Source organism: Mesoplodon mirus (genome assembly GCF_964341445.2).
Source record: "Mesoplodon mirus genome assembly, chromosome: 4".
NCBI lineage: Eukaryota > Metazoa > Chordata > Mammalia > Artiodactyla > Ziphiidae > Mesoplodon > Mesoplodon mirus.
Window position 1 is genome coordinate 66833414 of NC_138979.1, and position 13483 is coordinate 66846896.

At 35.9% G+C, this 13483-nt stretch overlaps 1 protein-coding gene across 1 annotated transcript in view; it reads right to left on the reverse strand.

The window, feature by feature from the left end:
• The window catches only part of UBE2Q2 (ubiquitin conjugating enzyme E2 Q2), a 67463-nt gene that overhangs the window by 38826 nt on the left and 15154 nt on the right, over positions 1 to 13483 (reverse strand). The window contains exons 3-5 of the mRNA XM_082617113.1: positions 12095 to 12199; positions 5095 to 5151; positions 2087 to 2227 (exon numbers count right to left, since the gene is read on the reverse strand). Of these exons, the coding sequence (XP_082473239.1) occupies positions 2087 to 2227; positions 5095 to 5151; positions 12095 to 12199 (303 nt within the window). The remainder of the gene's footprint in view (positions 1 to 2086; positions 2228 to 5094; positions 5152 to 12094; positions 12200 to 13483) is intronic.

Genomic DNA, 13483 nt, shown 5'->3' on the forward strand with positions numbered 1-13483 from the left:
CCTGGCAACCATGGATCTTTTTACTGTCTCCATAGTTTTGCCTTTTTCAGAATGTCACATAGTTGAAAACATAGTCTGCAGCCTTTTCAGATTGGCTTCTTTCACCTAGTAATATGAATTTAAGGTTCCTCCATGTCTATGTCCTGTCCTTGACAGCTCATTACTTTTTTTTTTTTTAGCAGGGACTAATATTCCATTGCCTGGATGTACTATAGTTTATTTATCCATTTTCCCACTGCTTCCAAGTTTTGGCAATTATGAACAAACCTGCTATATACATCTACATGCAGGTTTTTGTGTGGACATAACTTTTCAGTTCATTTGGGCAAATACCAAGGATCTCAATTGCTGGACTGTATGGTAAGAGTATGTTTAGTTTTGAAAGAATCTGTCAGACAGTCTTCTAAAGTGGCTGTGCCATTTTGCATTCCCATCAGCAATTAGAAAAGTTTCCTGTTGCTCCACATCCTCACCAGCATTTGGTGTTTTCAGTGTTCCAGATTTTGGGCATTCTAATAGATGTGTAGTAGCTCCATGCATTTTTGAAAATACTAGAAGACCCTCAATGTGATACATTAACTAAAGCAGTTCCCTTAATCAGACTATAAGAATCTTATACTAACAATCTAGTTTACATATTAAGAAATTGAGAAACAACATGTCCACATACATGCAACTGGTTTCAGTTCTTTTCAGTGTTCCAACTTCTCTGAAGATGAAAATGCACCAATATCTTATCCTAAGACTGAATATGAATGGAACTATTTATCATAAGACAAAAACATTTAGAATGTCTTCTGAATTTAAAAAAACCTGACCTTGTAAAATTTTAAATGTTGCACCTTCAAAAGTTGCACTACACTTTGAGGTGGGGTACAAAATCAGGTTTACAAAAGATATTACTTCCTGGCTGTGTGACTTTCGCTTAGTTTGTCACGTGATAGTGTTCAATAATTTGTAGTTGTTTTGACTACAACACACAAACTGGAAGCAATCACAAGATACAGAAAGTATAGTAAATATCTTTAACTTAGATACTACAAGCTTTTTTTTTTTTTAAATAATCAAGATAAGGACTTGGCTAAATTTCTTTGCTTTCTAAAGAAAGATTTGTCAATTACATTAATATAGTAAATAGGACTGAAGAAGTGAGAGTAATCTACCTGTTTACAACACTTGTCATCTCCTTGCATAACAATTCATTCCCTGTGTTTGAGAACCTATGCTCAGGACAAAAGAACTGGTTCTCAGATTTCATGGGTTTGATAAATAGCTCTAAAACAAAGGCAGTAAGCAAACAGTAAGTGTTGAGATGGATAGCTGGACTTTCGTTTGATATTTCCCTACTCTGGGCATTTTATATACATCGTTCTCATTTATTATTTACAGGAATCATCTAAATGGTACATAATGTCCACATTATAGAATTGAGGAAAATGAAGCCACACAGCTGTGTTTGTCACCATGCTGCTTCACATAAAAGATGTTAAGTCAAAAGAAAAAATTACTTTTGGTTCAGTCAGGGCAGGACAAACCAGATGGCAGCTTCATGAAGAAAGAATTTGAATTATACTTTGTACGAGAGACTGAGTTTAAATTTACACGTCCCACAGGAGAAGGGTAAGGAGAGAAAACAGGATAAACAAGTTGGAAAGTGAATGATTTCAGATGAACGGGGTAGAAAGTGGCTATCAATAGATGAGAAATGTTGTGTGTGGGGCGGGGGAAACTAGGGCAACAAAACATATGGCTGAATCTACAACCAAGGCAGGGATGGAGGGGGGTGGCTTTGATTGGTATCTTATTGAATTGCCCTGTATTTATATTATTCCTATACAGCTGACTCTTGAACAACACAGGTTTGAACTGCATGGATCCACTTATATGTAGATTTTTTCAATATGTACTACACAATCTGCAGTTAGTTGAATCCTTGGATGTGGAACCGTGGATACGGAAGGCTGGCTGTAAAGCTATATGTGGATTTTGGTGCGAGGTCAGCACCCCTAACCCCAGCATTGTTCAAGGGTCAACCGTAATTACTTAACCACAGAAGTCCAGGTTCTATATATTTACACATACTTACATTTAGATGGTCTTGCCTTTGAGACTTCCTAATTTTCTCTAATATTGCCAAATTTTCTTTTTCAATTCCTTCATCCTCTGACTTTTTCCCACTAATAGGCTCTTCTTCCTTCATCTCATAATGATCTAAGTCTTCTATATCCTAAAAAGAATTTAAAAATTTAGCTTATTCAAGTTTATGTCAAAAGCTAAATTATTCCAGACTCAGAGAACAAAGAGGAGAGAATACATGTATCCTATGAGGAGGGGAAAAAGCCTTCATATTTCATTCAAAAGGTTCTCCCCTTTTATATACTATACTTTAAAGCTAGAATCTGAGTAAAGCATATTTAATAGTTTTACAAAGCCATAACTACTACCAAATGAGCCATCTTAAATCGCTTTAAATCTCCTATTAAGGGGAACTTTTGAAACAGTTTAACATGAGGTATCAAGAACCATAACTCAACTTCTAGAAATCTATTAGATTCAGTTTAGAAACTAGTCTAAAATGTGAACACAGATTTAGGCATAAAGATGCCCATTTCAACTTTATAACCACAAAAACAAAATCTTCATGTGCAAAATACCAGAACAGTTAACTTAATTCAATGGAATACCGGAAGACCATTAAAATGCCAACACAGCATAATGGTTTCTTCTGTATCAATAATGAAATGAAAAACACAGAATACAAAAATGAATATACAGAATCTTAATTATGCCAAAATAAGCACAGAAAAAAACAGAATAGAAGGACACATACTGAAATACTAATGATTATCAATAGAGACATTTAGTGCTTTTCCTTTTCCAAGTTTTCTGTAGTGAGCACCTACTGATTTTTATAATTAGGAAAAAAGTCAGAAAAAGAATTTGAATATCACTAAGCCAACATCTTTAATCACTACATCATTCTTCTCCCTCCCTTCCCTTAGCATCAGCTCTTACATATTTAAAAATTCTGCATAGATTTGTATAATAAATCCTAACCTTTTTCTATTATCTTACTTCTAACTTTACCTCAATCATCAAAATCTCTAAAGAAGTAGTTTATACTTTATCTCCACTTTATCAAGCAGACTAATTCACTGTGATTTCTAGACCAGGTTAATAATTTAGACCGCTTTCATCCAGACTCAATGGTCCTTTTCTTGGACTGCCATCTCTTCAACTCCTATTACATTCCTTTCTTATTCATACCTTGTCTATGACTTCATGCTTCATGGAGCTCCCTTCCCCTGGTTTGCACCTTTCAGCTACAATTTTCCGTCCTACACTTGTTTTCCTCAGAGTTCTCACGAATACCCTTGGCCTGTACCTCCTCCTCCTCCTCCTCCAACTTCAACCTCAGTCATGTTCTAATCCACAAAATTTCTCCACTTGAGTATTAATCAACACAGAACAGAATTCATCATTATCATCTTTACAAAACAATATTCACTGTACACTATTCTCTGCTTAAGGCCTTATCAACAATCACACCAAATCTAAACATATTTGTTTCTAATTCAAGACTTAGCCATCTGCCTTTTCTAGCCAAACTTGCTTTCCAAGACTCCAATACAGCAATCTCCTTCTCCCAAAAGGACACCCTCCAATGCACCCAAACACACCATGCCTGTTCTGGGCCTTTTTACCACATTATTTTAGTTGCCTAGAATATCTTTTCACTGGTCCTAATTTGATATCTCCAAAGTCCATCCTACCTTTCTAGATTTCCCTAAATGCTGCTGTCCTTTCTTCATATTATCTTGTGAGGGGAAAAACGAAAGGTACATAAACTCTTTGAGTACAATGTCCACTTTATTGTACATCGGACCCATAGTAAAGGTTTAATTTTTTTTTTTTTTTTACTTATTTTATTTTTTATTTATTTTTGGCTGCGTTGGGTCTTTGTTGCTGTGCACAGGCTTTCTCCAGTTGCGGCAAGTGGGGCTACTCTACGTTGAGGTGCACAGGCTTCTCATTGTAGTGGCTTCTCTTGTTGCGGAGCACGGGCTCTAGGTGTGCGGGCTTCAGTAGTTGTGGCACGTGGGCTCAGTAGTTGTGGCTCACGGGCTCTAGAGCGCAGGTTCAGTATGTGTGGCGCACGGGCTTAGTTGCTCTGCGGCATGTGAGATCTTCCCAGACCAGGGCTCGAACCCATGTCCCCATGCATTGGAGGGCAGATTCCTAACCACTGTGCCACCAGGGAAGTCCCAGTTTAATGTTTTCTTGCAGTTTATTCCTAAGTTAAACTGCATGAAAACATTAAAAAAAAACTGTCCCCCAAAAAATCATTCTAACTGGACAATGTTAAGAACTATTTTACTTCCAGACTCACAAAACAAACCAACAACTACTTTAGTTCTAAGGCATTCTAAGAAGTGTATTTTAGATTTAAGGTAATAACCTAAATTAATTCTAAGGTCCAAACAGAAAAATGTTTTAAAACCAAGACTGTGGAATTCAAATCCCTTTTATCAGGTCAATGTAGAGACACAGATCTTCATTATGAAGTTTGAATTAAAACGCAAAGATTCAGAGCCTGAAAACCTCTAAAATTTTATCAATGGCTGGCAACTAAACTGCCTTAAGCTCAGTGTCTTTGGAATTTCCTCTTTGATATTCTTAGATGATTTTTCAACATGAGATAGTATTCATTACTTCTAGTGAATAGTCGCTGAAATGTGGTCAAATTCTCCTTTTATTCAAACACAAAATTTCTGAAACTTCGTAGTTCCTATTCTTAAACCAAATCAGGTTAAGTACTGATTACTATTAAATGTAAATATAATTTTAGTGCTAAATGTTAAGAGCTCTTACTTTCCATGAAATCAAATCCAAGGACATCAGATAAGAAATTTGCTAAAAAGCATACCATGAATTAGAGGTAAAGCCAGATTTTAGAAATTGTATTAAATTCCAAATTCAATGTGCTCCTCATTGTTCCACATTAACAATGGTTTATAAAGGAGATTAGAAAATTAATAAAATGTTCAAAAGTGAAGATAGTTATGAAATGTTATTCTTATATAAAATACCTACTTCGGCCATCTCTTCCTCTTCCTCCTCTTCTGAAGTCACTTCTTCTGCTGTCCCATTCTGCAAAGAGAAAAGAGTTTGCCAGGACTACACAGAACAAGTAAGCACATAATGAGTACATCAGAAGATTTCAGGGACAAAGTATCAATCATCTGTCACTGCAGTTCCACTAAGAGCTTATTAAAGTTGAAACATTTACTTTTAAATTCAGCTTTGATTTGACAAATAATATTTATCAGCTTTTTAAGAAGAAACAATTTTGACAAATTCAACTTAATAGATGCCTTAGAAATTAAGGCAATTAGTCAAATATAAAGCAAAACAGAAAAAAATTTTAAACATATTCTAATTTAAAGTCAGAAAACATTTTATACATATAGCTATAAGGCTAATGGCGTCTTTTGCTTAAGATACCCCAGACGATGGGTTTCTTAAAATATCTACCTTTTTAGCTTTGGAAAGCCTGAATCTGTCCATAAATTCTACTGGCTTACATTTTAAAAGGTCAAATGTGTTACACAGACATAGACACTGCACAAAACCAGAAGTTATAAAGTGATCACCATTTCACTAAGGAGCTATTTTTCTTTTTTTTTTTTTTTTAACAACATGTCGTTTACCACAATATTTCTGTATAAGACACAATTTAACACTCATTCACAACGAATCTGACGAGGTTTTAAGAAGGGCCTTCATACCTAGTTTTGTCAGAGTTCATAAAGACAAGCTTCCTGGACCAGAGCACAGTTCTCTAGGACACAATATATAAAAATGTAGTAGGATTTTTTCCCCTAGAAATTCTTGCTGTATTTGTTACAACTACAGCTGGTAAGGATCACACTCATATAGGACGCCAACCTTGCTGGCCTTTTAGTGTGTCAGAACCGGAAAGAAAAGACAATTTTTTAATGTAACTCAACGCAGCAGCAAAATTTCTTAACAGATTTATCTCTCCCTTTTATTCAGGAGTTGGAAAAGTCCACCTGCCAGCACCCCCCCTTCACGTGCCACAGGCAGAGCACAGGTGTGCAAAACCAGAAAGGGGAGGCCATAGCAGAGAAGACTGACAGTTGCTGAGGACACTCATAACAACCGATACTGATCAATGGTATACCTCATCTATAAATGAGTAGATAACCAAGCATCACCAGATATTTGAAGAAAACTAGCAATCTGAAAGAAAGGCACCAAGTTGAACAAGCAGAAAAAGTGACCTCAAGCATTATTAATGAAGGCAATAAAACAGAATTTAAAAATCTAATAATTGGAATTTTTAGCAGTAATTGAGAAGATACTGCATCCACAAAACCTAACAAGATTACTATGTAAAGAACAAGAAAGTTCTGGAAAATCAAAAAGATCTCCCCTCAAAGAAAAAAAAAACTCAGAGGGGCCAGAGAGAACAATGGACCTAAATGAACAAAATACTTATGACTAAAGAAGACAACCGAACTGTGACATTCCCCTAAAATGTGGAGAAGAAGGAGGTGGGGGACGGGGAGAAGGTGATTAAAATAAGAGAAGAGTTAGGGAAATGGAAATAGGAATACAGAGATCAAATATTCATCCAGCATTCATTCAGAAGATGAGGGAAAGAAAGAGACAAATGTTGCCAACCTAAAGAAGGACTTCATAATAGCAAGTGGCTCTGAATGCCCCAAAAGAATGTTGGAAATTAAAACCCCATACTTCACAGTTAAAGAAAAAAACCATGCCGACTTCCAGAAAGAAAAAATATAAAGAATTAAGAAGCAGACAGGCATCAGACTTTTCATCTGTAACAACAAATACCAGAAGAAAAAAGTGTAAAGAACTTGGAAGAGACTCAATTATGAACTTAGAATTTGATATCTAGTTCCATCAGGATGGGAGCCATACCTGTGTTTGTTCGGCACTGGATCCTCAACATTTAGAGTACATAGAGTACTTTACACAGAGTCAAATAAATACTTGTTAAATGAATAAAAAAGACAGACACAGTATTCAAGGAACACTCTTCATACACATCCCCACAAATCCTTTCTAGAAAAAATGACATTATTCAGGGATATATTTCAGAAAGGGGTAACCATGGAATACAAGAAACAGCAATAAGCGAAGACAACAGCAACATAATGGTTAAGTCTAAGCAATTGCTGCTAATGCAGCTGAAAGTTACAGGCCATATTCTCTGACCACAGTGAAAAACGAAAAACCCCAAAGCCGTCTGAGAATCTTTAAAAAAAATTTTTTTCTAAATAATTTTTGAATTTAAGAAGAAATGGACCCTCATGCCCCAGTAATCCACTCTTAAATACATGCCCAGAGACATACATGCACGGGTGTACCATGTACTACAGACAAGAATGATCATGGTAGCACTGTTCCTAACAGCAAACTGGAATCAACCCAAATGTCAGTAAACAGTCAAATGGATAAGTAAGTTATGGTACATTCAAACAATGGAATAAATACAGCAATGAAAAAGAACTACAGCTACACACAATATAAATGAATATACTCACAATGGTGAGCAAAGACAAACATGAAAGACTACATAGTATAACTTAACATGAATCTCAGAAAACAGGCAACACTAAACCATATTGCTCAGGGTTGCATATATGAGTGATAAGACTAGAGAATAGTAAGGAGAGGATTAGCATACAAGGGAATGATAATCTGAAAGGAGCCTGCAGAAGATTCTGCAGTGCTAGAAATGTTCTATTTCTTTACCTGGGTAGTGGCTAGGTGGTATAGTTGTCAGGTATTCACCATAACTTTTATACTAAACTTATGTCTATATGCTTTCAATACATATTATTTCAAACTTTTTCTTGTAAAATATAAGAGTGGTACGAACAAGAGATGGAATCAAACTACTTAGGAAACACAAACTATTTAGAAAATAAGTATACTAAATTTTAAAACCTGTGCAATAAAGTCAAACAGCACTCAGAAGAAAACAAACACCCTTACATGTTTGATAAAAAAGCAGTTTAAATCACATTGATCCAGTAAACTAAAAAAGAAAAAGGAGACATTATTAAGACTGGAGTGAAAAATAAAAACATTCAATTTAACAAATAAAACTAAGGGCCAGTTCTTTCAATAGACCATTATAATAAAACAGACAAGCCTCTGACAAGTAATCAAGAAAACTTCAGAATTATAACCACAGATGAAGATGATGCAAAAAGTGAATACTCTGCACATCTTTCCAACAGCTTCAAATGTATAGATGAAGTTACCAATTTTTTAGAACCTAAAATTACTAAAACTGACAGAAGAAATGGAAAATCTAAATAGACTAATACACAGAAGAGAAAAATGGATCAGGTTCAGATCTTTGTTTAAATCAGGCTTTCTCAACCTTGGAACTATTGATATTTGGGGCCAAATAATTCTTTGTTGTGGGGAACTGTCCTGACATTGCAGGATGTTTAGTAACATCCTGTCTACCCACAAAAAGCCAACAGCACACTCCTCCAACCCGGCCAGCTGTGACAATCCAAAATATCGCCAGATATTTCCAAATGTCCCATGGCAGGCAAAACTGCCCCCAGTTGAAAATTAAAACTGTTCTAGATCTTAGGAAAAAAACACAAAGCTTCCCAAGTCATGAGACTGCTTATACCCTGATACCAAAATGAAACAAGAGCTTAAAAGGAAACAGACTATATTACAATCTCACTTAAAGTAGAAAAATCCAAAAATAAAGTATCATATCTATTGTGTTCCAGCCCCAACTACCAACCTATGTAGGTGCCGAACGTTTATTATGGGAATGCAAGGATGACTCAAAATTAGGAAATTTTTTCATGTAATTCACAAGTTATATCTTGTGAATGGAATTATATGCAGTCGTGAAAAACAAGGTAGATCTATATGTACTGTGTCCACGATATATTAAGTTAAAAACCTAAGTTGCAGATATTCTAAAGAAGCAGATTGAACATAAAATATATTCTTCTCCCATCTCTTTCCTGAGGCTCCACTAGAATTACAATGAAGACATACAATGAAGAATAAACACTGTACAAACACACAATGGTAACAAAAAATAAAAGGGGGCTACCAGAAAAAAGAATTCACTCATGCTAGAAGATGACAGTGAATGGAAGAATGGTAATTAATGGAGCAAACAAGTAAAGCCATAGGATAGGGGATAATCAGGAGGCTAATTTGTCCCACAGCACCCTGGAGAGGCTCTAGACTCAGACACCAGGTACATTCGACAGCAGGAGTGATGGATAGGATTGAAAACGTAGATTAACTGAAAGCCTATATACAGAACAAACTGTCCAGCCACCAAAACACACTGCTCTGCTTAAGCAAAACTCAGGCATACATATCTACCTCAAGCAAGAGATTATCAGGTTTCATGTCCAGAGAAACCAAATAGTTCCAGCCATCATTTATGATTATGCCAGGAAATAGGGGGTGGGGGATAGGGGGTTGAAGTCAGCTTAAATTCCTCCTAAAAGTGATCAGTTGACAAGTCTTGGCAACAAAGAACTCCCAATCAGCCTTACAGTACACCTCTCTCAAATATGAATGAAGAAAAAGAAGGAAAAAACATGAATAAGCAACAGAGAATAAACAGATATATGAGGAAAGTCTTCAGAAAGAAAAAAAAGACCAAGATAAACTAAAAAAAAATTATTAAAGACTTATTAAACTTATTAAAGAAAAATAGAGATGCTTGAGGGAGAGTATCAAAGTAACTCCTTAAAGACACTCGTGAATATATTACATTGATAAAAACAAAAACAGAATGCTATGAATAAGGAATAATCAGAGAACAAGAACTTATGGTTCATCTTTGGAGAGGACCCACAATGAATGACATCTCCCAGCATTCATCCCTTATATGGACCCCTCCCACCATATGGGCTGGCCCTGTGACTTGCTTTAACCAATAAACATGGTAGAAATGACACTGGGCCAGTTCCAGATCTAAACCTTAAGAAAGCCTGGCAGCTTCCACTTTTGTGCTCTTAGAAGGCAAAAATAAAAATTCTGACTACCTTCCTAAAGAAAGAGAAGCCACATGAAAAGACCCTGGAATGAGGAGATGTCATGTGGACAGAAGGGCCATGTGAAGAAACAGCAAGGCACCAGACATGTGAATGAAGAAGCCATGCTGGACATTTCAGTGCAGTCACATGTCCAAATAACTACCAGTCCCAGCCACTATCTGACTGCACAGTGAAGTCAGCAGAAAAACTGTCCAGCTAAGCCTAACCAACTCACACAGTCGTGCGAGACAGAATTGTTTGAAGCCATTAAGTTCTAGGGTAACTGGTTAAGCAGCAATAAATAACCAAAATAAAACTTAAAGTTATGGCTGTTCAAATAACATTTCCAGAAGTTGAAAGATAAGAAAAATGTTCCAGAATTTGAAATTAAGACGAAGAGACAGAATACAGTGATAATAAGAGATACAAAGACTCAAGTGAGGAGGTCTAAAATCCTATAAGTAGGCATTCTGAAATGAACAAATAAAGAACAAATAAAGAATGGAAAGGAGAAAGTTACCACAGAAAAAAATACAAGAACATTTACCCAATAAAAAAGATTCAAGAATCCAAATTTGAGGAGGTCCATCCATACTGAGTACCCAACAAAAATGGAAAAACAAACAAACAAACCACAACTCAGTACACCACTGTGATATTTCAGAACAGCAGGGAAAGGACAAAGTCCTAAAAGCTTCCCGAAGTCGCACAGAGATGACTAAGACTCAGAATGGCATCAGGCTTCAACAATACCATTGACTAGAAGACAACAGTAGTTACCATTTATTCTCAGGGAAAATTATTCTCAACCTAGAATTATACATTCAATCACATTATCAGTCAAGTGAAGGCAGTTACCATTTATTGGGCATTTACTATGCATCAGGAACTGCTCTAAATGATTTACATGTACCAACTCATTTAATCTTTATAGCTCTCCCCAAATATAGGTATTACTACCATTTCCCCATTTTGCAAATGGGAAACTGACGTACATATTGCTAGGTAATTAGCCCAAGCTAATTAGGTAATTAAACCAAGATTCAAACCCATGGTGGTCTGGCTATATATATATATATATATTTTTTTTTTTAAGACGTTAGAACTCAGAAAATGTATTACCCCTTGACATTTTTTTAAGATTTTACTTGCATAAAATCATTTTACTCAGGCAAAATGAGAAAAGGTAAGCCAAGAAAGAAGACATGAAATCTGGAAACAATGGATCTCCAGCAGAGGAGACAAGAAAAATTTCAATATGACAGCTTAATAGCCAGCCCAGAAAACAACCTGCCAAGACTGGTACAGAAAAACCAAAGGCTCCAGAAGAGAGGGAGATCTCATAGAAAAGAGACAGAACATAACTTTTTTAAACTAAGAATTATTATTATAAGGAAGACATTGCAAAACAAAAAACTGTACAGAGGAAATATAAAACTCTACACTACAAAGTCCTAACGATAAGTGGTGATTATTCATATGACTAAATATAATGATGTTTTAGGAAGGGGAGGTGGGTGGTATAAGAGCCAAATCTTTATTATAGTACAAATCAATAAATTATGCCTAAATAGGTAAATCCAGAAATCCAGAGAGGTTAGAAGTGGTGGTGAGCTAGTGGGTACTTCTGCTTGGAGGTGATAACATTTGAGTTAGGACTTAAGAGCACAAATGGGTATAGAGAGATGGCATTCCAGGTGAAGGTAAGTGAATAAACAAAAGCAAACAACTGCAGAAGCAAGGAACAGTTATGGAAACCAACAACATTAACAACAAAAAGGTGGTGGTAGAGAGGGGGCAACTGTTTGCCTGTCATAGTAAATATGAGCAGCTCCCAAGAATGAAAAGGTTATTTTTAGTACCTAAAACAAACAAAACAATTCAACAGGAAAACAAAAACTAAGTTCTAAATAAGTTGTATAATAATGAGAAATCATCCTAGTTTTACTTGTGCTTGAGACAATTTATTTTAGCTCTTGAACACTAGAGAATTTTTACTTTACCTGACCCGTGGGTAGTGGTTGATCTAGCATCTCAACATCCAGGTGCTTAGGAAGGTTATATAATCTGCAGAGTTCACATATCAACCACTTCAACTGCTGACGAAGCTACAAAACACATTTCAGTAAATAAGCATTATGTTAAAGAGCCCTTAGAGACATGAATAACACTATAACTACTGTAACTAATCCAGTAGTAAATGAGAAAAGTTTATTACTGCTCAATTACAGCCTACAGATAAAATAACAGTCTTTAAAAAATATTTTAGGGGCTGCTAGTGTAAGAAAGTTACTATGGCTTTAGTGCAATCCCTACAACTGATACCTAGCAGAATGACATCAACAAAATGGCAGAGGAAGGGGAGCTCCAGACATTGTCTAATTTTCAGTTGTTAACTTCTTTTCTTAGTAACTTACAAGAGTACATTAATACATTAATGAGGCTACAAAAAACAGAGGCAGTGTTGCTGCACATGGTTTATAAAATTATATATTTCACAGTCATTCATTTGAAAGTAGAGGCAAATGTGGTCTAGCAGACAGAACCTTGGAATCCAGGTGACCTTGGATACAGTATCTAATGCCCTGAGTTTTGAGTCTCACCATCTATAAAACAAGGAAATTAAAATCTTCTCATAAGGGTAAAAGTTAAATGAACTCTTCTGTGAAAACACTTGACATTTAGTAGGCTCTTAAGTGTTTGTCTAAACAAACAAACAAACAAAAAAAGACCTTACTAGGAAAACTGCAAAGAATAACTCGTTTCCATTTTTAAATCCAGATTTTTTTAAGCATATTTACTTTAAGTAAGCAAGGTAAATTATGTGCACAAACATGTTTTTCATTGTTTAAAAAACTGTTTTCAATGTATAAGTTTAGAATTATGATTTAAGAAGAATGGTCACTATCAGTAGCCATGATGGGCAGCAAGTAAGGCAACTTACTTCACTTGGTCAGGAACAGTTTCCTGGATGTCTCTAACCAAGAAAAGAGATGAAGAGAAAGGAGCAGGTTTATGAAGGACTGAGGAAAACAGACACAGAATTAGAATGGGTTAAACAAAGCAAAGAACAAGCCTTTCCAAAGTGGACAATGGAACAAGTAAAAATGAGGAAAAAGGTGAGCCGTAAATTAGTACAAAAAAATATCCTCAAGCTTAAAAAGCAGCAAAGCCCCACCGTGGATTTGTTATCCATCCAATAAGCTGTTTTGTGCTCAGTACATAACAAAGACGAGGCAGGGTGAGCTGGACACAGCCCCGACACTCCAACCCCTGGTACAGGAAGAGCTACGGTAGCCCTGTGGTGGAGATGCACCAAGCAGTAAGAGACAGGGCAGCACAGCTTCCAAGAATTTCAACTTCACGCTCCACCCAAAAGAGTGTTTGAGGGA